This window comes from Mixophyes fleayi, chromosome 9 (assembly GCF_038048845.1).
Source record: "Mixophyes fleayi isolate aMixFle1 chromosome 9, aMixFle1.hap1, whole genome shotgun sequence".
Classification (NCBI taxonomy): domain Eukaryota; kingdom Metazoa; phylum Chordata; class Amphibia; order Anura; family Limnodynastidae; genus Mixophyes; species Mixophyes fleayi.
Genome location: NC_134410.1, coordinates 87,910,909 through 87,936,543, shown reverse-complemented (window position 1 = coordinate 87,936,543; position 25,635 = coordinate 87,910,909). Strand labels below are relative to the sequence as shown.

At 43.1% G+C, this 25,635-nt stretch overlaps 1 protein-coding gene across 5 annotated transcripts in view; it reads left to right on the top strand.

Moving 5' to 3' along the window:
- Positions 1-2,781: 2,781 nt before the first annotated feature.
- The window catches only part of HDAC8 (histone deacetylase 8), a 66,679-nt gene continuing 43,825 nt past the window's right edge, over positions 2,782-25,635 (top strand). For 4 of the 5 annotated variants that reach the window (XM_075184629.1, XM_075184627.1, XM_075184631.1 and 1 more), the window contains exons 1-3: positions 2,799-2,941; positions 3,131-3,183; positions 16,349-16,479. In XM_075184629.1, coding sequence (XP_075040730.1) covers positions 2,855-2,941; positions 3,131-3,183; positions 16,349-16,479 — 271 coding nt within the window. In that variant the 5' untranslated portion in view covers positions 2,799-2,854. Of the gene's footprint in view, positions 2,942-3,130; positions 3,184-16,348; positions 16,480-25,635 lie in introns of all 5 variants that reach the window. The other variant, XM_075184632.1, reaches the window with a different exon arrangement.

The following is a 25,635-nucleotide window of genomic DNA, read 5'->3' as shown; positions in this document are numbered from 1 at the left end:
CCTCTAACAAAATACTCTGCATTTCAACAGCACTGTCACCAATCTATAATACCACCCACACACCTTTTACAGTCAGGAAAAGAAAACAAACTTTAAATGTATGTAAACTTTACTGACAAAAAAGGAATTTCCAAAAAATCTAATAGTGAAAGAACAGGATAGATAGCGAAGAATCGAGAGACTAACAGATGTTAGCTACCACCTAGGGATGTCTCAACCTCTGCCAGAGTCTACACCAGCTTGCAGCATCTATCCGGTCCCTCTCCATTTCCCTTTTTTTCCAAACCTCATGCAGAATACTATCCACCACCTCACTACAGGGAATGGTTTTGCCCCTAATGGACATTAAACACAGTGCATTTCACGTGTAAAATCTAAGAACTGCACTAACTATAAAACGAGTGCTTAACTCAAAATCCCCACACCTTTTGAGCGCTCTATACACCCAGTCAGGGTAACTAAGCCTCGAAAGATAGGGAAGGATCAAAGGTATGGGACACTTCCTTGTAAACCTTTATATTAAAAAGACACTGAAGCAAGAAGTTGTCCATTGTCTTCACCTCCCCATAACATTTCTCCAGTGAACAACGTAGAGCTCCAGTGAAACGCAAGCAACGTGAGATTTCTAAACTTTGTAGGAATCCGCTTGGAATTCACCAAAGACAGACCTTTCGAGCACATGTCACCTGGGCAATCCTTTAGTAACAGGGGCACATCAAAGTGAGTATGCAAAATCCTCCTCTCCAACACCTTCCTAGAGTCGTTTTTTGCCTCACCCACTTTGATCTGCCATTTCCTTGTCACCTTCAAACCCTGAACCATATTGGCCAGGAGGTATCCATGTTTTACTCGAAGATATTTCATGTGACACGCATCCAACCAAGCATTGAGAAAGGGGTGCACCCAAACTCGAAAGCCAGCTACCCACCGAGGGGTAGACTCCAAAAAGAGATTTCCAAGATGAGGTCAGTTCCTTGATCTTCCAGTTGTTATGGATGAACAAATTGTACTTTATCAAGAGTATTAAGGGAAATGGAGAGGGGCCCAGGGCCGTCTTTCCAACTGGACACAATGGGCAGGTGCCCGGGGGCCCAGCGGGAGTGGGGGCCTAAGACAGCAAGACAGGACTGCTGTAAAAAAAAATCCTGTGTAAATAAAACAAAAACAAAAAACTTACCTTTTGCGGTCACCTGACAGTTCAGATCAGGTGGTCAGGTGGCGATCCAGTTCTCTCCCTGGTCCCCTCTTCCGTGCTGTGCTCACAGTTCATGTTGGGCGTGATGTCACGCCCGACATTCACTGCAAGCACAGCACGGAGAAGCGTAGAAGAGAGAAAACAGAGAGACTCAGTGCGGGAAAAAAGAAGAGAAGGGGGCCCCTATATATATATATATATATATATATATATATATATATATATATATGTTAAAAAAATTATTTTATATATATATATATATATATATATATATATATATATATAAAATCACTTTTTTTACATACATATATATGTATGAAACAACTTTTTTTTACACACACACACACTATATATATATATATATATATATATATATATATATATATATATATATATATATAAATAAATATATTTAGGGGCCCCGGTGCACTGCATTGCCTGGGGGCCCATAATGTTAAGGTGGACCTGGAGGGGCTGGATGGATGCTGCGAGCTGCAAGTAACGTTTACATACATTTCAAGTTTGTTTTCATTTCCTGACTGTAAAGGGTGTGTGGGTAGTATTATAGTTTGGTGACGGGGTGTAATGCAGAGAATTGTGTTAGTAGATGTCATGTTTCTTTGTTGTATATAATTATTCTCATTTGTGAAGTGATGCAGTAGTTTTTGTGGAGGGATTGGAGGGGAATTGAGTGTTATGATAATCAGGGACGGTGCTAGGATCCTTGGCGCCCTAGGCACATTTTCAAAATCGGCGCCCCCCCGTCTTTTCTTACCTTAACTTGCCCCCTCTCTGCTCCGTCTGCTCCCCTCCACTCACTGACACTGTCGGGCCGTGATGATGATGTCACGGCCCGACAGTCAGTGAGTGGAGGGGAGGAGATGGAGCAAAGAGGCGGCGGTGGTGATGATCAATAGTCCCTCCCCCCCCCCCTGTGGATGTATCTGAAGCTGTGCGGCGGTCGTGAAAGGTATGGTGAGCGGTCGCCGCACAGTTTTAAAGAAATTTTTAATCTGTGGCGCCCTCCAGAGCCCGGCGCCCTAGGCAAGTGCCTAACCTTGCCTAATGCGAGCACCGGGCCTGATGATAATGTGAAGTTTCGTTCCTATTGGTTCATTTCACCCCTTGATGTTGATTATAGTCTAATTTTATTTATTTTGGAAAAAGTGATATGGGATTTATTTTTCTTGCAATTTTTAATTTAAAAAAATCGGCCCAACCACTTATTCAAAATAATGACAATGCTATCTGTGCCCACTTTGCCACCCTGATTTCATGCCTAAAACCTTGTTGGGTAAGGCTAAATACTATTTCAGTTTGTATACGGGACACCCTTTAATGTTATTCTGATGTGAAATCAGTGATCCGACTTGATTTAAATATATGCTTTTCTGAATAAGAAACGAGCGCGAAGAAGTGAATAAGAAGCTAACTTCAGCCATGTATGAAACGCTATATGAATATAACCAGGATTACATTTCTTGTAAATAAAATAATGGTGCCCCTAACAGTCCTTGTACAGTATATTGACTTTGTATCCACTAATTTACTGGCAAAAGGGTAGGAACGATGTTGAGCCTGTCTTTGTTGTGCGGGGGATTCTTTTTAGCACGTACCTTGCGAGTTGCCCTGCTCTGGGTGTGTGTTTGCCATTACAGCATGGAGCAGACACTTCCACCAGTATACATATACAGCCCTGAGTTCGTGCAGCTGTGTGACAGCGTGCAGAGTAAAGTGCCACGGAGGGTAAGATGTGTTTCTTATAATACTGTCAGAGGGCTAGATGTCAATGAAGGGCGGTCGAGAAACAAATGGCAACATAGACAATAGAAGATGGGGGATGGGATTGCGACACTAGTCTGGGAAGGATGGAGGAATTATAGTTTACTGTAATCATTACTTGTGTATTTGATATCTTTAACATTTACACTTCAGGCCAGCATGGTGCACTCCTTGATAGAAGCCTATGGACTGCTCAGAGAAATGAGGTGAGCTGCAAGCAAGATGCGAATTCTTTATATATCAATTAGATTGTAAACTGATGGTTCTCTTCACCCTTTTGTAACTCTGTAATGTATGTGACAACTATGTCAGTTGTCAGAGTAACAATTATTGGTTTGGGACCAACAGTACATAACATAAACTACAATCATCTGAAAATATATACCTTTTTTTGTATTTATTTGATTAGAGTTGACTTCCTCGATATTCCTATCCGCCTGCATATTGTTTTTCTTGGTTACAATCAATTAATTTTTCCTACTTGTGATTTACTAAATATATGCTTACAATTTTTCTCCTCTGTTAACTTCCTCTCTGTTATTGTTAACTAATCAGACTACTTATTTTGCCTTTATTATATGTATTTCCCTTAATGTGTACCTCATATTGTCTGCTCATTCTATCCCAGTGCATACCAAGTTGTTATTTCTCTCTCCTACCACTGGGGGACACTGCCAGACATTGGGGTATAAGACATTGGGGTATAGTAGTGGGATTGGGAGTTTAGGCACTAAAAACTCTTTGATTTTTACTCCCCTTCTCTGCTATGTCCCTCCTCTCCTAGATACCTCAGTTTTTTTTTAGTGCCTTAGGAGTTAGGCCAGTTTAGTATAGGCTCCTGCCTATATGTTATTTAGTGATAGTGTTTCACGTTTTTATTAAATTTTTTTCTTAAGGGTGCTTCGCGGGGATCGACCCTAAGTCCCAGAGAGGGTGAATAGTCCTGGGCTTCCTTCACCCTGATCCCCACGCAAGGTAAGAAGGTGCTGATGCCCGGGTCTTCCTTCACCAGTCTTGCCGGTAGTTCATTCCCTAGAAGCGAGCTGTTAGTTGTTGATAGCGCCATTAGGGCTTTAGGTGCCCACGGAGGTAGACCTCTTCAGCGGGCCACAGAGATAGGTCGCGCGGGGAGATCCAGGATCCATCTCTCCCTGCCGACGGACTAGCCGGCAAGCCCCCTCCTCCATACCCCCACCTCCCCTGACAACGAGCAGCGGGGGTCCGTTAGCGCTCCCTCTATTATAGAGAGCGGCGCTGCAGGAGGAGGGCAGAGACGCACACGCTACCTGGGCACTGTAACAAGCGTGTTGTGGAGAGATTACCGACAGCCATATTATAGATGAGCTGTTCGGTAACTTAGAGAGGAGCAGACATTTTTTTGATGAAGGCGGAGCTGGAGGAGGACCTTCGTTTCCCGCACTTTTCAGGATCCTGCACAGCGGAGTCGCCATCTTTAGCTCACACCGAGCACCTGCATGTCGCTTCTCTCCTCTCATTTACCTCTTCTGTGACTGGTATCGTTAAATCCTGTGTTTGTTTGTGTACAAAAACATTTTAAACATTCATGGTTGATTGTTCTACCTAGCGGGAGAGGTTAAAAGTTACTGTGGGGCAAATTTGTACCCGGGTATATAGATCTGGCTACAAATTGTGTATTGCTGTATTCTGACATTAACTGTTTAGACAATAATCATTTATCTGTCTAGTCATAATCAGTTTATACTGTATTTAACCAGTAATGTCTAACAAGGAGTCCTCTGACAGGGGATCCTCTAGAGGGTCTGCATTGTATTTTACTTGTGCCATGTGTAAAGTAAAACTTTCAAAAGGACAGCATGATAAAGGTGCCCTTTGCGCTGCTTATGAGACCGGATCTCAGGAGCGTCCCGCCCCAGCTCAAACACCGGTAGCCATGGTAGAGCCGCCTTGGGTTAAATCCTTTGCTGCAACCGTGGAGAAGTTTACTACGGTGATGTTACAGGCTGCAGAGATACGTCAGAATGTAGTTACAGAATCTCAGGTATCTCTCACTGCAGGGCAGCGCTCTTCACATGTAGCAGGGGCGAGTGACCAGACAGAATTTGCAGGCACATCCTCACAGAGTTCTCTGATTCATAGTGATGATCGCCCACTTGCAGTCTCCCACACAGCCAAAAGAGCCTCACTGGATGTAAACCAGGGTTGTAGCCCAGGCTCAGATATCCCATCAGATGAGGATGGGAATATAGTCTCGGATACTCAGGAGGAAGACTCACTGAGTATTATGACCACCTCGGTGGGTAATATTGAAAGCCTGGTGTTAGGTATTAGGCATAGCCTTGGTTTTGCTGACCCTACACCCTCGGCTCCCTCAGGTTTCTCCATTTTCAAAAGGACTAAATCTCAGGTTATGTCTTTCCCACCGTCATCAGAGATGGTACAGATTGTGACGGACGCTTGGTTAAACCCAGGAAAACAGTTCGTTATGCCGGGTAGATTTAAGAGTTTTTACCCTCTTTCAACAGAGGATTGTATTAAATGGGAGGCGTCTCCTAAGGTGGACAGACCCATTATCAGGTTGTCCACTTCCTCTGCCATTCCTACCCAGGAGAGAGTATCCCTTAAAGACTCCACTGACAAAAAGGTGACAATGCGCTCCGGTCCGCATATGTGGCTTCCGGTAGCTTGTTTAGGCCCACTATGGCAATGGCATGGGCAAATAAGGCGGTGCAGATATAGGCAGAGCAGTTAATCTCGGCCATCCAAAGTAATGCTCCGCTACCTGATCTCCTGGTTCTCGCTGAGCACATTCAGGAGACGGCGGATTATATGGGACAGGCATCCATGGATGCAGTAGCAGTCAATGCCAGAATTGGCGGCCTTATTATGGCGTCACGACGTTCCCTGTGGTTACGTTCGTGGACGACGGATGCTGAATCAAAGAGGTCCTTGGAAATCCTGCCTTTTAATGGAGTCACTATGTTTGGGCTGGAGCTTGAGAAAGTGATAGAGGTAGCCACAGGAGGGAAGAGTAATATTCTTCCTATGGGCTCTCGTAAACCGCGTCAAGCTCGGTTTCGGTCCTTTCGCTCCTTCTCGCAGGGCCGTGGCGGCCCACCAAGGGGTCAGCCAGCGGTTTCCAGAGGAGGCAGCGACAGAGGTAGTGGCGCTCCCAGACGGGGAACGTCGCGTCCCAGTGAAAAACCTGCAGCATGACTGCTTGGCCCCCACGCGGGTACCCGTGGTGGGGGCACGGCTTCTTCTCTTCAAGCGCCAGTGGTGGTCAGTCACGTCGGACGCTTGGATTCGAGGAGTGGTGTCGAAAAGATATGTTATAGACTTAATCCAGTTTCCACCAATAAGGTTCCTTTCCTCACCGGTGCCCGCTTGTCCCCTCAGAAGTCAGGCCCTGCTGGAGGCAGTGGCGAAGCTTCAGGGTGCGGGAGTGGTGGTGCCGGGGTCAGGGGTTCTACTCCAATCTCTTCTTGGTTCCGAAGCCGGACGGAACATTTCGCCCTATACTGAACCTCAGGTCCTTGAACAAGCAAGTGGTAGTCCAGAGATTCAAAATGGAGTCTCTTCGGACGGTCATTGCAGGGATGGAAGAGGGAGAGTTTCTAGCTTCCATCGATATAAAAGATGCGTATTTACACGTTCCCATATGGGAACAGCATCATCGGTTCCTGAGGTTTGCGGTTCCGATCATTTTCAATTCAGAGCCCTTCCGTTGGTCTGACCTCTGCTCCTCGAGTGTTCACAAAAATCATGGCAGTTATGGCAAGTGCCCTGAGACGAAGGGGAGTCACGATAATTCCATATCTAGATGACCTTCTTTTAAAGGCGAGGTCTGCAGAGATTTTATCTCGCCAGGTTCAGACCACAATGGAGTTCTTGGAGGACCATGGGTGGATTCTGAATGTGCCAAAATCGTCTCTCATCCCAGCTCAGCGCATGCGCTTTCTGGGATTGGTGTTCGACACAATGGTTCAGAGGGTGTTCCTTCCTCAGGAAAAGATAATCGCCCTCCAGCGGAGAACCAGAGTATTATTGGATCGTCCTCGAGTGTCCATGCTCTCCTGCATGAAACTTCTAGGAACTATGGTGTCGGTGTACGAGGCAGTTCCGTTTGCCCAATTTCATTCCCGGTCTCTTCAGTTGGAAATTCTCCGGAAATGGTCGGGGTCACAGGAACGGTTGGACAGACAGTTCATTCGACTGTCTCCTTTAACTCGACTGTCATTAACATGGTGGCTCTCCACGAGCAAGCTAAGCAAAGGTCAAACCCTCAAATCGGGCCCCTGGACCTTAGTGACCACGGACGCAAGTCTTTCGGGTTGGGGAGGAGTCACGGGACCGTTAAGGTTTCAGGGACTCTGGTCTCCCCAGGAATCAGCTCTTCCCATAAACATATTAGAGTTGAGAGCTGTGCTCAAGACTCTGTTAAAAGCTCAGTGGTTTCTGGAAGGAAAACACCTGCAGATAGTCAGACAATGCCACGGCTGTGGCTTACTTGAATCATCAAGGAGGAACTCGCAGCAAGGCAGTCATGCAAGAGGCTGCCAAGATTCTAATCTGGGCGGAACATCACGTTCCCCAGATATCGGCGGTATATATCCCGGGAGTGGACAACTGGGAAGCCGATTTCCTAAGCAGGGAGAAAGTTCATCCAGGGGAGTGGTCCCTGTGCAAAGAGGTATTCGCTCTTCTAGTTCATAGATGGGGTCTACCAGAAATAGACCTCATGGCTTCCAGACTGAATTGTCAGGTCCCTTGGTATTATGCAAAGTCCCGGGACCCTCGAGCATACGCAGCAGACGCCATGGCGATTCTGTGGCGCTTCAGGCTGGTGTATCTGTTCCCACCTTTTCCGATGCTGTCTCGCGTTCTGAAAAAGCTAAAAAGAGAACGCGTTCAGGCAATCTTGGTAGCCCCTCATTGGCCTCGCAGGGCGTGGTTCTCAGACATTCTGGGAATGTCAGCAGATCAGCCGTTTCGTCTGCCCATGCGCGCAGACCTGCTAGTTCAGGGCCCTCTTCATTATCTCGACTTAGATCGGCTGGCTTTGACGGCGTGGCTGCTGAATCCTTAGTTCTTAAGGCTAAGGGTTTTTCGTCACGAGTTATTGCCACCATGATTAGGGCAAGAAAGTCATCTGCGGCTATTTATTATAGGATCTGGAAGGTTTATATCCTTTGGTGTGAATCCAAGGGTTTCCATACTTCCAGGTGTAGCCTGTCTAGACTGTTGGCTTTTTTGCAGGAGGGCCTGGATAAGGGACTCAGACTGGGTTCCCTTAAAGTTCAGGTGTCTGCACTGTCAATTTATTTTCAGCTAAAATTGTCACTTCTGAGTGAGGTTCAGACCTTTTTACAAGGAGTCCTTCATATTCAACCCCCATTTTCTCATCCGGTAGAACCTTGGGACTTGAATTTAGTGTTGAGGGCTCTTTGTCTTCCTCCATTCTAGCCCCTTCATACCGCAGAATTGCACCATCTGTCTTGGAAGACGGTTTTTCTTCTAGCTATATCGTCAGCTAGGAGGGTGTCGGAATTTGCAGCACTCTGTTGTAGTTCTCCATTTTTGGTGTTTCATGAAGATAGAGCGGTGTTACGTACTAAACCTTCCTTTGTTTCAAAGGTAGTGTCTATGTTCCATCTCAACCAGGAGATTGTGGTTCCGGCATTTTGTCCGGATTTGTCGTCTTCAACTGACTCTGTTGATTACGATCTTCATCTACTGGATGTGGTTAGGGCTCTCCGGTGCCATGTGGACCGCACAGCCTCTACTCATAAAACAAAGGATCTGTTTGTTTTATACAACGTCATGAAGCGTGGTTGGCCGGCGTCTAAACAGACTATTGCTCGGTGGATTACTTCCACTATTAGTCTGGCTTATGTCCGAGCTTCTCGGCCAGTTCCTCATACGCTTAGGGCTCACTCGACCACGGCTGTTGGTGCATCCTGGGCGGCACGCCATGGGGCTTCGGCTGAACAACTGTGCAAAGCGGCCACTTGGACGTCTGTTCATACTTTTGTAAAGTTTTACAGATTGCAGGCTTTCGCATCTTCTGATGCGAGCTTTGGCAGGAAAGTATTACATGCAGCCGCTCCAGAGCATTCCCTCCCATGAGGCTGCTTTGGTATGTCCCCAATGTCTGGCAGTGTCCCCCAGTGGTAGGAGAGAGAAAAGAGGATTTTTACTTACCGTAAAATCTATTTCTCTTTATCCACTGGGGGACACTGCGCTCCCTCCCTTGCTCTGTAGACGATCTGATTATGAATGTTTTTGAGTTACATTCTTCTGCCCTTTGGGCAGCTCCTTATAGTACACTTGGTTAGTCAAAACTGAGGTATCTAGGAGAGGAGGGGCATAGCAGAGGAGGGGAGTAAAAATCAAAGAGTTTTTAGTGCCTAAACTCCCAATCCCACTACTATACCCCAATGTCTGGCAGTGTCTCCCAGTGGAGAAAGAGAAATAGATTTTACGGTAAGTAAAAATCCTCTTATTTTCATGTCTACACTTAATTTTAATGTGAAATTTTATAACATTCAAAAAAGGTAAATAGCAAATGAACTGAACCATGCAGGAAGGAGCAAGTCTAATAAGGAAAGGTAAAAGGGGAGAAAACGGAGAGGCGGTGTTCAAACGGATAATAAAAAAGAAGAGTGGGGAAGGGGAGCCATGTCTTGGGAGGAGGAGTAGATCTGCATCCAGTCCTCCTAGTACTCACACTAATTCCAACAAGCTGACATCTTGGTTTTTCATCATAACATCACTTTATCAGGCCAGATGTTTTTGAAATCAAGATGGAGATTTAACTGCTGGCGATGTGGAGCGCAGACATCCTCGCGATATTCGCTGCACACATTGCACCCATTACTGTAGGAATCTCTGCTCCTTTTGTTTGTGCACCTTTTTCGGGTTGTGCAAAAAATGAGCAGGGATTCCTGCCATAACATTGGCCCAATGTGTCTCTGTGGGTATTCCGGAGGCACCTTGTGCCAAATTGAATCTCCCACCAGTGTTCAGTTAGAGAGTGTGCATACAGGAACCGGCTTTTCCACCAAGGAATCCCATATTTGTCCATGTTTTCTGTGCATCCCTTAGACTAGTGGTTCCCAAACTGTGTGCCTAGGCTCCCTGGGGTGCCTTGGAGGTCTCACAGGGTGCCAGGGCCAGTGGTAAGCAAGGCAGGGGACTACTTGGTAATTATTTTGGCTTAGGAGTGCCTTGAAAAGTTTTTGGAGACCCTAAGGTTGCCTTGAACTGAAAAAGTGTGGAATCCACTGCCTTAGACAGATAAGTTTTTACATTAATAAGTGAAATAGTTTTGCCATGGCTAATGTCTTTTTGGCATAAATAATAGGATCGCCAGTGTTCGCAATGGTACTGGTGGAGTAACTTAATTTACCAGTGATTAGATATATATTATCACAAAAAAAGTGTTTACATCATTATGATGCGGATGTTTTTATTAACACCCAGTGTACTTTCACCTGAAGAGTGCTCAGTTTATCTCAGTAACAAAGTGAAAGAATATATATATAAATTTGTCAACACATACTTGTTGTGCTATAATTTCCAAATGGAGCTCATCTGTCTGAATAACCTAACCTGCAAATTGAAAGTATCTACATTTTAAGGTGTAATAGTATATTACATTTGTTCCATGACATAGTAACATAGTAACATAGTTGATGAGGTTGAAAAAGACACCAGTCCATCAAGTTCAACCTATTTTGGATCTCCTGCGATCCTGCACTTATATTTGAAATTAATCCAGAGTAGGCAACCGCCCATCTGTTTCAATTTTGAAAATCCTCCCAGACTCAATATTGCAATCCAATTTTTACCCTATATCCACTACTATCCTTTATTTTAAATTAACGGTCGTATCCCTGGATACACCTTTCCGCTAAAAATTTGTCTAACCCTTTCTTAAACATCTATTGAATCTGCCATCACAACCTTCCCTGGCAATGAATTCCATATCTTGACTGCCCTTACTGTAAAGAACCCCTTCCTTTGCTGGTTGTGAAATTTCCTCTCCTCTAACCTTAGGGGATGACCACGTGTCCTGTGTATGGTCCTTGGGGTAAAAAGTTCCCATGAAAGCTCTCTGTATTGACCCCTAATGTATTTGTACATAGTAATCATATCTCCCCTTAGATGCCTCTTTTCTAAAGTAAACATGCCTAAACTGGCTAACCTTTCCTCATAACTTAATGACTCCATACCCTTTATCAATTTTGTCGCCCTTCTCTGAACCCTTTCTAGTTCCAAATTATCTTTTTTATAGAGTGGTGCCCAGAACTGTACTGCATATTCAAGATGAGGTCTTACCAACGATTTATACAGTGGCAAAATTACACTGTCTTCCCTTGCATCTATGCCCCTTTTTATGCATGCCAATACTTTGTTTGCCCTTGCAGCTGCTGCTTGACATTGAGCACTATTGCTAAGTCTACTGTCTACGAGCACTCCCAAATCCTTTTCCATTATAGATTCTCCCAAATTAATTCCATTTAATTTATAGATTGCGTTCTTGTTTTGGATCCCTGAATGCATAACCTTACATTTCTCTGTGTTAAACATCATATTCCATTTAGCCGCCCAATCCTCCAGTTTATTTAAGTCCCTCTGTAGAGAAGCTACATCTTGCTCTGATTTTATTACCTTACAGAGTTTAGTGTCATCTGCAAAAATAGAAACTTTACTCTCTAAACCATCACCAAGGTCATTAATAAATATATTAAAAAGGAGTGGTCCCAGCACGGAACCTTGAGGTACTCCACTTAAGACCTTTGACCAATTAGAAAATGTTCCATTTATCACAACTCTCTGTTCCCTATTCTCTAACCAGTTTTCGATCCAAGTATAAATTTTGATTTCTAGACCCAGTTCCCTTATTTTGTAAACCAACCTCTTGTGTGGCACTATCAAAGGCCTTTGCAAAATCTAAGTAGACCACATCTACTGTCCTGCCCTGGTCTAAGTTCCCACTAACTTCCTCGTAGAAACTAATTAGATTAGTTTGACATGACCTATCCCTCACAAATCCATGTTGATTCCCACTAATAATTTTATTGCGTACCAAGTAATCCTGAATACTGTCCCTTAAAATACCTTCCAGTAGTTTCCCCACTATTGATGTCAGGCTTACAGGTCTATAATTCTCTGGTTGTGATCTCGTCCCCTTTTTAAACAACGGCACCACATCTGCTATTCGCCAATCCCTTGGTACTGAGCCTGATGAGATTGAATCTCTGAAAATTAAGAATAGCGGTCTAGCTATTTCCGAGTTTAACTCCATAAGGACCCTTGGGTGTATGCCATCTGGACCTGGAGCTTTATTTATCTTAATATTCTTCAGTCGCCTTTGGACTTCTTCCTCTGACAACCAAGTATTAATTAATGGCATGGTTTCATTTCCATTTTTATGTATTACTCCTGCCATTTGTTCCTCTCTGGTAAATACTGAAGAAAAGAACGTGTTTAATACCTCTGCTTTTTCCTTAGTATCATTTATCAATTCACCCATCTCACTTCTTAGGGGTCCTATATTATCTTTTTTAATCCTTTTGCCATTTATATACTTAAAAAACTTTTTGGGGTTTGTCTTACTTTCTTTTGCAACGTGCCTTTCATTTTCTAATTTAGCCAATCTAATTTCCTTTTTGCATGTTTTATTACATTCCTTGTACCTATGGAAGGACTCCTCTGACCCTTCAGACTTAAACAATTTAAATGCACGCTTCTTCCTTTGCATTTCTTCCCTTACCTTTTTATTTAGCCACATTGGTTTAGACTTAATTCTTTTACATTTATTTCCCATAGGAATGAACTTATACGTGTATGTTTCCAACAACATTTTAAAGACAGCCCACATTTCTTCCGTATTTTTTCCTTCAAAGGCTTTGTCCCAGTCTATGCTCTTTATAGACTCCTTTAGCATATTAAAATTTGCCTTTTTAAAGTTTAAAGTCCTAGTTGATCCCTTATACTGTTGTTTCTGGAAACTAATTTCAAATGAGACCATATTATGATCACTGTTTCCCAAGTGCTCCTTTACTTGAATATTTGTTATTACGTCTACATTGTTTGTTATTACTAGGTCCAGTATAGTCCGGTTCCTAGTTGGTTCCTCAACTAATTGGGACATGTAATGGTCTTTTAGCGTGCTCAGAAACCTATTTCCCCTAGCTGTACCGCAGGTCTCAATACTCCAATCAATGTCTGGATAATTAAAATCCCCCATAATTAAAATTTGACCTAGTTGTGTAGCCTTTTCAATTTGCTGTAGAAGTTGGGCTTCCTCAATCGTACTAATATCTGGCGATTTATAGCATATCCCTATCAGAAACTTCTCTGAACTTTTTCCTCCACTGGATATTTCCACCCACAATGCCTCTATATTATCACCAATATTCTCGTATATAACTTCCTGAATACTTGGTTTTAATTCTGGCTTAATATAAAGACATACTCCTCCTCCCCTTTTATTTACCCTATCCCTCCTGAAGAGAGAATAGCCTTCCAAGTTGACTGCCCAGTCATGTGTATCATCCCACCAGGTCTCAGTAATACCTATAATATCATACTGCTCATTCATTGCTACTAGTTCTAACTCCCCCATTTTACCTGTCAGGCTTCTTGCATTTGCAAGCATACACTTGAGTCTATTGCCTCCCTTAGGTATTTCTTTTTGCTTTAAAAAGGGCTGCTCCTTATCGGCTATGCTTCCCTTTCCCCCCTCTCCACCCCCTTTACTCTTGTTAAATTCCTCCTTACTACTCTCAATGTCTATCCCATAAATACTTGCTTGCCCCTCCCCCCGAAGCCTAGTTTAAAATCTCCTCCAACCTTCTAACCATCCTCTCTCCAAGCACTGCAGCCCCCTCCTCATTCAGGTGCAATCCATCACGACAATAAAGATGGCAACTGACCGAGAAATCAGCCCAGTGCTCTAAGAATCCAAAACCCTCCTTCCTACACCAATCTTTTAGCCACGCATTAACCTCCCTAATCTCCCGCTGCCTCCCTGGACTAGCGCGTGGCACAGGTAGTATTTCCGAAAATACTACCTTGGATGTCCTTGCCTTAAGTTTGCGACCTATGTCCCTGAAATCATTCTTTAGGACACCCTTTCTTCCTCTAACTCGGTCATTGGTGCCAACATGCACCAAAACCGCTGGGTCATTCCCAGCCCCTCCCAACAATCTGTCCACCCGATCCGCAATATGCCGAGCCCGAGCACCCGGGAGACAACACACTGTTCGGCATGCACGGTCCCGGTAACAGATTGCCCTATCTACCTTCCTAATAATTGAATCCCCTACCACCACAATCTGCCTGGGTCCCTGAGTAACTTTGGTCCCCTCTGTGCTGGAGAGACCATTCCCCTGGTTGCTAGAGGAAGCAGTCTCACCCAACTCTACCAATTCTGAACTGCCTTCCACAGTATCTTCATCCAATCTGGCAAATCTGCTGGGATTGCCTAGCTCAGAACTGGCCTGCCTCTTCCTCCCTCTGCTACCCCTAGTAACTGTTACCCAGCTGCCTACCTGTGCATCCTCCTCTGTCTCTGCTCCACCCTGCTCAGATAACGCATCAACGGTTGGGTATCCACACTGTGTGAAGACTGGGAGTGACAGAAGCTGTAGCATTGCTTAAATTAAATCACAATGGGTGATCAAACTGTTTGGTCAGCTATAGTGACCATTCCGTATTCTCAGAACTTTAGTAATGGCTACTGGGTGTGGGCCATGTTTGACAAGCCTATTACTTAAACTGTTTTATGATCATAGCAATGATGCCTCTGAGTGTAACCGGATCTGTTTGATAGGGAAAGAGCCACCACCATGTGTAAACCAATTGACTTGCTATATAATATAAATAGAACTGCAGGGCTGCCAACAATTAGAGCTTATCAAATAGTGAGCACTAAGTTTTGTTAAATTTCATTAAAAATTTTATGCCATTAGAGGCTTGAAGTATTTGTTCTTATATACCTCAGCAGAGAGTCGATCAAAACAGGAGACTTCCAATTGCGGAATTATTCTATGCCCACCTCTTCCTGGTGACCCTAAGGTCGGTGAGAGAGACTGCATTATATATGTTCTTTTTTTCTAAATCCCTCCCCCTGCAGTGCTAAGTATAAAGGTCACTGTAAAAGTCTTGAAAATCTTAATTATTATTATTAATTTTTTATTATTAATTTATAGGGCGCCACAAAGTATCCGTAGCGCCGTACAAGGACAAACAATGGCACAGTACAAGGTGAAACAGCACAGTACAAGTAACAGTAAGCACTATAACTCTGGGGGCTCAGGCACAGCAAGAAAGAGAGGGAGGGGAAAAGTGAGTACAGGCAGGTAACTATGGCCCAAGAGGGTGGGCACGGATGACAGGTAAAGCGTCACTGAGGGGAGCGGAGAGAAGCGAGAGGAGGCAGAGGGACAGAGAGGAGATGAACTGAGTAACTGGAGAGCGCAGTTAAAAGTGATGGAAACAGGAGGTAGGAGAGCCCTGCTCAAAGGAGTGTACAATCTAAAGGGAGGGGAAGACAGACAGACACATGGATGAGACGGGAGAGACAGAGACGGAGTCGAGGAAGGGGGAGAAGGGGTGAGAAAGAGAGGAAGCCGACCAGTGGGAGTTTAGGCATGAGACTGGGAGGCTTTTAGGAAAAGGTGGGTATTTAATGTTCGTTTGGAAGAGGACAGATTAGGGGAAGTTCCGATGGAGCGGGGGAGCTTGTTCCAATGAAGGGGAGCGGCGCGGGAGAAGTCTTGGATACGTGCGTGAGAGGAGGTAATCAGGGGGGGAATAGAGGCGACGATCTTTAAACGATCGCAGAGGGCGGGTGGGAGTGTGAATAGAGATAATGTTAGAGATGTAGGGAGCAGTGTTATATATAGTTAGAGGTTCAGACAGTACTGTTCCTATGTAATCTCTTTTCATGGCTATACAGGAAATGCGACCTACGCCATGGCCAGGATGGCCAGTGTACATATATTTTTATCCTCCGTTTTGAAGGCCCGTTGGTAGGAGTACAGGAGTCTCTTATACTGAACTCAGAAAACAGGTTGCAATCACTCTTGCTGCTTGATAAATGCATATGCTTTTCTAAACTTGGTTTTACAATATAGACCTCTCTCGTCTGCATTAATGTACACCCTATAAATTACCTACTTACCTCCAAGGACTTCCTATATTCCAGTATAGCTGTTGGTAAAAGCCCTAAAGGTGACCCACACTAGTGTCAGGTAAATGTAGATTTTTCACCCTTCACTGCTGCTTTTGTGTGTAGTCTTTCTTCTTTTTGTTGTGTCCTACTATTTTATTTGCCAAATGTTGTGGTTTTCAAGCTGTGGGCTCTTTTTCTCACAGGGTTATAAAACCTAAAGTTGCTACCATGGAAGAGATGGCGACATTCCATACTGATGCTTACTTACAGCACCTTCGCAAGGTGAGCGAAGAAGGGGATAATGATGACCCTGAGACGCTGGAATATGGCTTAGGTGAGTAGAAACCCCATGTGTAAAATGTAAGCAATGTCCGATTAGTAGGATGTATTAAAGGGTGTGTAAATTGTATGATTGTAAAGATCAGGTATATTCAGCAATGTGTATAATTTTGCATTTGTATTTAATCCTAATCTGTAATTACAGTTTAGCATTTTGTGTAGATATTGCTTAATGGGGAAGTCTACATATTTAATAATAGGATAAATGTCTGTATTCTGTGAAGCTGCAGTTTTCATAGCTTGCATTTCTACTTATGTCTCACTTATCACTTATTTTTGGGGTCTAGAAAACAATAGCTTAATAGTGTATGTGTGTGTTTATGTTTATGTATATATATATATATATATATATATATATATGTATATATATATATATGTGTGTGTGTATTATTATCATTATTATTATCCTTTTATGTATAGGGTGCCACAAACGGTCTGCAGTGCCGTACAAAGAGCATAGAACAAAACAGTACCTATCCTTACAGGACAATACAATAAACATATAGCAGTTCAAATCACAACACAGGGCATTAAAGTATAAGGGTATCCCAATAAAAATTAGAAAAGAGAAGTAGGAGAGGTAGGGGAATGAAACAGAACAAGCTGAACCTGTGCCCAGGGATGTGGGTGGAACTAACAGGATCAGAGCTAGTTATTGAGGTTTGAAGGGGAGGGAGATGTAAAGATGAAGGAAGGAGGTGCAAAATAAAGGTGGCATGCAGAACGTTAGGGTAACAATAGGAGGAGGTCATGAGGTAAGAGAGTCCTGCGTGTAAGAGCTTACATTCTAAAGGGAGACACGTAGGGGTGAGTCAGTGTATGGGGAACTAAAAATGAGACTGGAGTGCTAGAAACAGGAGTGAGTGACATGAAGAGGTGAGGATGAATGAGCGAGTATATAGGAAATATAGTCTCTTTGGCCCAGTTGCTAAGCGACAGGATCACTGTCCAGTTTTGCTACCCATCTGGGGAGTCAGATTGGACGAGCTAGTCATTTGATGGTCAGGCTGAGTGGGCAGATTACTTCTGGCATCAGTGGGACTTGTTGGTGCTGGTTCAAGTCCACTTCTGACCGCATTTACCAACAGACATGATCCTATTGATTTTGTTAGGATTATTATGGGACAACATTGTTATGGGACAACATGTGGTGGTATTGTCACAAATGTGGCCAGCAGTAATAAAAAGGTCTCGCATGTTGACTTATTTTGCGCTAACTGCTGTGCATGAATGATTCTTGTAGAAACGCAGCCATTTCAGGTCAAATCTGCTCTAAAACAATAAAAACTTTAATTATTATGCCTTTTTTTTTTATAAATATTTTGTTGAGGTACAAAATTCAACAAATACAATTGAGTGCATTATACAATTGAATGCATTATAAATTACATGCAAATCTTCACAAATAGTTTACAGTCCATTGAGTAATCAACATCTCTTGCCTATACCCTTTTCTTTTTTTTTTTTTTTTTATAACCCAAACCTCCCATTTTAAATAGGAACTAAACATTGGAAGGTGATGACAGGTCTATTGGAGGATCTGCAGAAAGCATTCTCAATTCAAACCATTCAGTATTATGGAAACTATTCCAAAGTTGTAATCGTGTATTGTGAGATAAGAGGGCCATAAAACTCTCCCATGTGTCGAAAAATTGTTTTACTCACCTCTTTCTGCAAAGACGTCTCTATCCAATCCATGCGAAATATGTGATAGAGTTTTTCTTTGAAAAGAGAAAACACCGGAGGGGAATCTTGGGCCCAGACCTGCAGTATGCTCTTTCTGGCCGCGGCTGATATTGCCAATAATAGTTTCCTACATCCTTTACTAACTTTGCATCTATCGGGGAGTATTCCAAATATTGCCCATTCCGGAGAAAGGGGTGCGTAATTCACCAAGTGTGTATTAGAGAATCTCCAAATCTGAGTCCAAAATCGCTTAATTGGGGGGCATTCCCAAAAGCAATGTCTCAAGTCCGCCCTCGGGGATCCACATTTTGGACAACTGTGTGTCTCCGACAGTCCTATTTAGAACCGACGGGATGGGGACAAATATGCTCTATGGTAAATATTAAGAAACATTTCTGTGTAAGTCATGGCTGGTAGTATTCTAATGGAATTAGCTAGCACTTTTAAGAGAACCCCTGGTGTTAGATGAGGGAAGTGTTCCTGCCATAAAGAAAGGCCAGTTTTAGAATTGTTATAGTCAAATTGATCCCGTATCAAGGAATAGTGTTGTGATATGGCCTGGTGAGTTAAGGGAGGTTTTGAGAGTATAGCATCCAAGGGGTTATCCCAGTCCGAGGGGGAGAGTTTGCGAAATGTTGTGCTGATGTAATGTTGGCATTGGAATATAGCTAGGTGATAGGGAGCCAACTGCGGATATTTGGAACTAATCTGGGCATAAGTCAAAAGTTTACGTGTAGTTGTATCAATTAGTGGTCTTATTTTAATTATTCCCAATTTTGCCCAATCAGTAAAAGGAAAGGAAGCTGAGCCATTTTGAAAGTTCGGGTTATGCAACAAAGGATGATGCATTGAAGCATAAGGATTTAAGTGGTATATACGACAAAGTTTGTGCCAGAGTTTACGTGTGGTAAATAAAAGTGGGTTATGTATGGCCTGATTTGGTAATTCCTGTTCATGCAGGTGAATAAAGTCCAACAAACTAAGATTGGGACTAAAGCTCTGATCCAGCGTAGTGTTAGTATAGGTATCTGTCATATGTAGCCAGTCTCTAAGATGTTGCAATTGGGCCGCTTGATTATATCTAGTGATATTTGGCAAATTCAGTCCCCCTCTATCTTTAGGCTGTTGTAATTTGATCAGTCCAATGCGTGTTTTTTTGGAATTCCAGATGAAACGTCTAAAGTCTGCATCCAGTCTGACTGCATCTGATCTAGTCAATAATAATGGTAAGAATTGGAGTGGGTACAAATGTTTAGGAAATATGATCATTTTAATTATATTTATTCTGCCTCCGTAAGAGAGAGTGAGATGTTTCCAACCTTTCATCTCACGTTCCACTGCATTTATCACCTTAGAGATATTGAGGTCATATAAAGAATGAATATTTCTCGGAAGTAGGATGCCCAGGTATGACATGGTCGATTCTGCCCAAGTAATAGGAATGTCAAAAATGGCCATGCAACAGAATCAAAAGCCTTTTGGCCGTCCAAACTAAGGAGCATGTTAGAGGTTGATCCCAAATTTGAAGCCACAATCGCGGAGATAGCTATTCTGATGCCCTTAACCGAGTGTCGTCCTGCCACGAATCCTAACTGATGGGATGTTAACAACCCAGGAAGAATAGTTTGTAAACGGTCTGCCATGATTTTTGCTAGAAGTTTGTAACCTGTGTTCAAAAGAGTGATAGGACGATAAGACCCTTCCAGTGTAGGATCCTTACCTGGCTTAGGTATTAGGACTGTATGAGCCAAGTTAAATGAAGGATAAATTGGGCATTATCTATGTATCTTTGAGAACAGATCTGCTAGAACATGTGCCAGGTCTCCCTCAAGAACCTTGTAATATTCTGCCGTAAGACCATCCGGGCCTGGTGTTTTATTAAGTTTTAAGTGTTTGATTGGCAGCTCTATATCCCGAGATGTAATGTCTGCCGCCATAATTTCTCTTTGATCTGGCGTCAATAAAGGCAGTTTGGCCTCCGCCAAGAGTTTGGACATTAGTTGAGAATTTGGCGAAGAACCACTATATAAGGCTGAATAGTACGTTTGGAAGGCTTCCAAAATCTCCTCCGATTTAGTGAGGAGTTTAGACGAATTTGGGTCTTTAGGGCGACTATGTGACTTTTACGTTTCTGGGGTTTGGTTATGTTTGCAAGTAATTTGCCAGCTTTATTTCCCCATCTAAAGAATTTATTTTTTGAAAACTCAATTTGCTGTTTTGCTTGAGAAGTCAAAAAACTTTCTAAGAGTTGTCTCGCCTCACGATAGGCCGTCCATGTCAAATCAGATTGATCAGAAGTATATTTGGTATAGGCCTCGGCCAATAGTCTGTGCAGGTTATCATAAATTTCTCTCGTCTTTTTGCGATGTCTAGACACATATGCAATTATATGGCCCCGCATAACCGCTTTTGAAGCTTCCCAGAAAAGGATTTTGTCATCCCATTGGTCAATGTTATCTAAATATTCAGCCCATTTGTGTCTTAGGAATTGCTGGAAATGGTCTGAGTTATATAGATAAGTAGGAAATCTCCAATGTCTAGATCTTTCTCACACTCGGATTTTGAATCGTAATAGAGACCATGGCATGATCTGATATAATTATATCAGCGATGTCTGCCTTACGAACCCATGGCATTAAAGTGTCAGTGACTAACAAATAGTCTATACGTGAAAAGGATCCATGCACACTAGAATAGAAACAGTATGACCCGTCTGTTGGGTTTAAAAGGCGCCATGGATCAACCATGCCACACCTGGACATCAAACCAAAAAAACCTTCAGAGTCTCTTGGGCTAGTGATGGAAGTTACGTTTGACCTATCGTATTTTGGGTCAATGACCGCATTAAAGTCACCTGCAATCACAAGGTTAGGAGTGTCTCGTTGTAGGACAAGCTGGATCAGAGATTGGTAGAAATCTCGTTTTGGTACAGTAGGGGCGTAAATGTTAAAGAAAGTATATTTCTCATCGTTAATTTGTAAGTGGATTAGTATATATCGGCCCTCGGGGTCTATGACTGAGTCTAATATTATATATTGAATATGCCTAGCAATTACTATGGCCACTCCCCTGGATTTTGTTTTATATGAGGTCGAGATGCAATCTCCAGTCCAACCCCCCCGCAAAGCACAATCATCAGCCTTCCTCCAATGTGTCTCCTGTAGAAATGCTATGTCAACATGAGCTCTTTTAAGGTGGGTAAGGACCTTTTTACGTTTAATGGGAGAATTTAGACCACCCACATTCCAAGACGATACATTAAGGGTCTGCGGGGTGTTGGGCAAATGAGATCCCAACTGTGTAGACTGCATTTTTAACCTATCCCCACACTGGTGTGATTAGTCAAACCATAGATGTGTAAGAGGAGAATATAAGAAACCTCCTCCAAAACCATCAATAAGTAAACTTGACATAAGTAGTGGACTTCTTTATACCATGTTTGTATAGTGAGAAATTTTATGATTAGCACTTTTGTGAAAATTAAAAACAGAACACATAATGCATTACAATTTTTGTACCTCAAACCTTTTCTTCACAGTTTCCTAACCAAATTTTGTGTTTGATCCCTGGAAACATTACCAGAGATCATAGAACCTTCAACCATAAACATTTGTAATATACCTAAGTCTATACGTATTTTCATACATAGAGAGTTCACGTATTTCTAATAAGCAAACATCACATAGTCATCATGTTTTGTTTTTTTGTTAACCTTTTACATCTTGTTGACTAAATACAAAGTATTGTATCATTCAAGTTGGTGCCCTAGAGGATGGACGAGTATTAGTTGGTGACCCTGAATGTGGAATCGACACCCGAAAGTGTTTTTTAGCTATCTCCGGATTTTCAAAGATCAGCGTTTGGCCATTTTCCACTACTCTAAGCTTAGCTGGGTAAATAAGGGCAAAGCTTTTATTGTTATCAGCCAGGAACTTGCAAACCGGCGAAAATTCCTTTCTTTTCTGTGACAACATAGCCGAATAATCCTGAAATATTAGTATTCTATTGCCCTCAATCTCTAATTGCTTCTTCCGCCTGAATGCTATCAATATCTTTTCCTTATCTGTAAAGTCTAATAATCTAGCCAAAACAGGTCGTGGTCTAGCAGAGTTGCCCTCTTTAATTGGGCCTAGACGGTGGGCTCCTTCTATATGTAGGTTGTCTATTTCATTGTGCAAATTTAGGGCAACTATTAGGTCCTGTCTAACATATGAGAATAAATCAGGTCCTTTCACTGACTCTGGGATACCAATAAACCTGAGATTATTCCTTCGGCTACGGTTTTCCAGGTCATCCATTTTTTCCTGCATTTGTGCCCATTTACGCGAATCTTGTTCAGACCCATTTTGTAAGGATAGAACGTTATCCTCCACATCGCTGGTACGTTGTTCCAGCGTATTTATTCTGGTCGTATTTTCTGCTATTTTAGCGACAGCTACATCAAAACTGTCCTGAATAGCTCCAAACTTTTTGTTTATGATGGGAAGGAAGATATCTAGAATGGTTTAGGCCGTATCTGAACTTGTAGTAGTTGCAGGTCTAGTAAGAGGAGTTTGGTCCCCCTCCTCCATCTCCCCCGCAGAGAGGGGCGAGGAAGGAGAGGAAGCACCTCTACCCACCCCAGGCTTGTTTCTGCCCGCCTTAACCTGGTCTGACTTACTATTTGCACATTTGGATGTATTTTTACTACAATACTTCTCCATATCCTAGCCAACCAGGTACTAATACAAGACACCAATCTAAAGGTCAGTTAAGGATTAATATATAAGGATTTCAATAACACGTGACTCTAGTTATATTGTGAACTCTCTCCTCTTACATTGAATTGATCACATACTAAAGAGAAAAAATGTTAGAAAATAGAGATACCAAAGTTATTTTCTAATCTTAATTGTCTATCCCAACAGCGTCAATATGATATCAAAGTTTAAAAGTATCTATTTCGAATTATCAATTTGAACACTTATATTACTAATTCAAAACTACTAAGGAATATAAGGTATTGAACAACATAACATATATGGTTATACATATCCAACTTCAGGAACGCTTCAGTGTTTGTCTCTGCTTCGTAGGCCCACTTGTTTGGCCGGACTCCGGGGAGAAAAGGATAGGAGGAATTCTTCTGCACTCGGCTTTCCAGTTAAAACGAATCGCGTGTCCACTCCAACTCTCAAATGGAGTGTATTCTGTTTCTTTCATGATTGAAGCCGTCAATTGAAATGAGTTGCTTGAAGAGATTTGTTAAAACGCGGTCATCCAGGTGTACCACCCTCCGGAGATCCTTATATTTGATTTTCAGTCAGTCATCTGAGCAGGATGAGTGTCCAAGGATCTAAGATAGCGACAGTCCACTACTCAAGATAGCAAGAGGCAATAGTGTGAATAAGGTCCGATGCAATGGAGTAGAATTTTTAAGCTGTGGCGCGACCATACAGCCAATTGCGAATCAAAAGTCCCAGTAGCACCGCTGGAGGGTCTGGAGCAAGGAAGGAACCTAGCGAATCCAAATGTACTGAATCCACAGGCAGCACCAGATATCAGCCGTTCAATTAGGTCGCGATTCAGAATAGATAGGCGAGATAGGTTTCAAGGGTCTATGTAGATGTCAGACAGGCTCAGATCTTAGTAAGGGCTCCTGACGTTGGGATGCAATGGGTTAACTTTATCCCAGTTTTAATACAGGATTTTATAGTATCTTGTTTGCCCAAAGCGATATCCAGGTTACCCCCTTTAATTTTTTAAACACATGTAGTTCCAGCAGCTGTGTTTTTTTGTGTTTTTTTTTTTCCTTTGGGATCCTGCATAGATTCAATAGGCACAAATTGTAGTGTGGTGTATTGCACACTAGATGGCAGCAAAGAGTTGTAATGATTATTTAGGTGCTGTTGGCGTGCTGCCAAGGTAAAGTAGACACAAACAGCAGACTTTTTTTTTTTTTTTTAACTCAAAATTTTATTGCATAATAAAATTATGAATGACATAGACTTTGGACAACAAACATATTGATTGAAATAATCACAAAGTAGAGTAAATATCCAGCAATGTCACTCACAAAACAGTAAGATATATTGCAATATAACAAAGTGGTAATGGGTAAGGGGCGGGAGGGAAAGGGAATAGGCATTGAAGGAGGTGTAGGGTAGGTAAGGGGGGGGGGAGATAGTCGACTCATAGGATAAACTTAAGAAAAGCATGTTCACCTTCAGAAGGGAGCGCTGTCAGATCTGCATGGGAGTATTTTAAAGAAGTAAAGGGGTCGATGTTATCTGGAGTTGTGTAGGGAGAGACTATTTGGAGGAAGAGAAAGCTGCGGGGATTTTAGGCATAAAGCCAGGGGGCCCAAATTTGATGAAATTTGTCTTCTTTGTCTCGCAGCAGCGACGTGATTTTTTCCATGTTGGCAATGAACCATATATAAGATCTAAGAGAAGAGATACGGGGGGGATTTGCTTGCTTCCAAAATTTAGCAATCAGACATCTGGCGGCTGCCAGGACATGCGAAGCAAGTTTTGCGGAGTGGGTGTCTAGGTCTTGTATAGGATAACAGAGTAGGAAAGACCATGGGTTCTTCCTGATAGGGCATTGGAGGAGGGAGGAAAGAAGTCTCGAGATCCTGTCCCAGAAGGAGGAGATAACCGGGCATGACCACCAAATATGCACGAAGGTGCCTCGATGACCACAATTTCTCCAGCAATCGGGAGAGGCTGACTGGTACATCTTTGCGAGCCTGTCAGGTGTGAAATACCACCTGTAGTAGACTTTGTATGCATTTTCCTTAATTAATGTGGAGATGGAACTAGAAGCCACATTCAGCCTGATGGTCTCCCAGCAGTCCTCCTCCGGGGGAGGGCCCAGATCCCTCTCCCACTCCCTCTCATGTGCGTTCCCGGAGGGTATCAGTTTCCCTAGTAGAATACTATACAAGGACGAGATCATACCCCTTCGTAGAGGGGAAGAGAGGCAGAGAGATTCAAATTGGGAGGGGGAGTGAGGTGAATTGTCCGACAGGAGTGACAGGAGGAAGTGCCGAACCTGCAGGTATTGGTAAAACGGCGGGTGGAAGTTAGGGACTCTGGAGCAGAGGGCGTCATAGGATATGGGCCTTCCTCGCTCAAGAAGGCTCCCCGCAAATCGGAATCCCGCCCTAGTCCATAGCCGAGAGAAAGATCGGGACATTCCCGGGGGGAAGGTGGGGTTATGCCACAGGGGTACAATGTGCAGAGGGTTAGGAAAGTAGGAAAGATAGAGAGATGGCCCTTGCAGGTCTCCCAGATCCGAGCCGCAAACTCCAGAGTTGGAAAACGTTTGGTTAGGGCCTTTTGAATATTAGAAGGGACTCCCCAGAGGCCTGACAGACCGGGTATGGAGAGATAGGCAGCCTCCAAGTCTGCCCATGCATGAGATGCCGGAGGAGCAAATGAGGAAGCTATTGAGCTAAGCTGGGCTGCCCAGTAGTAGGCCT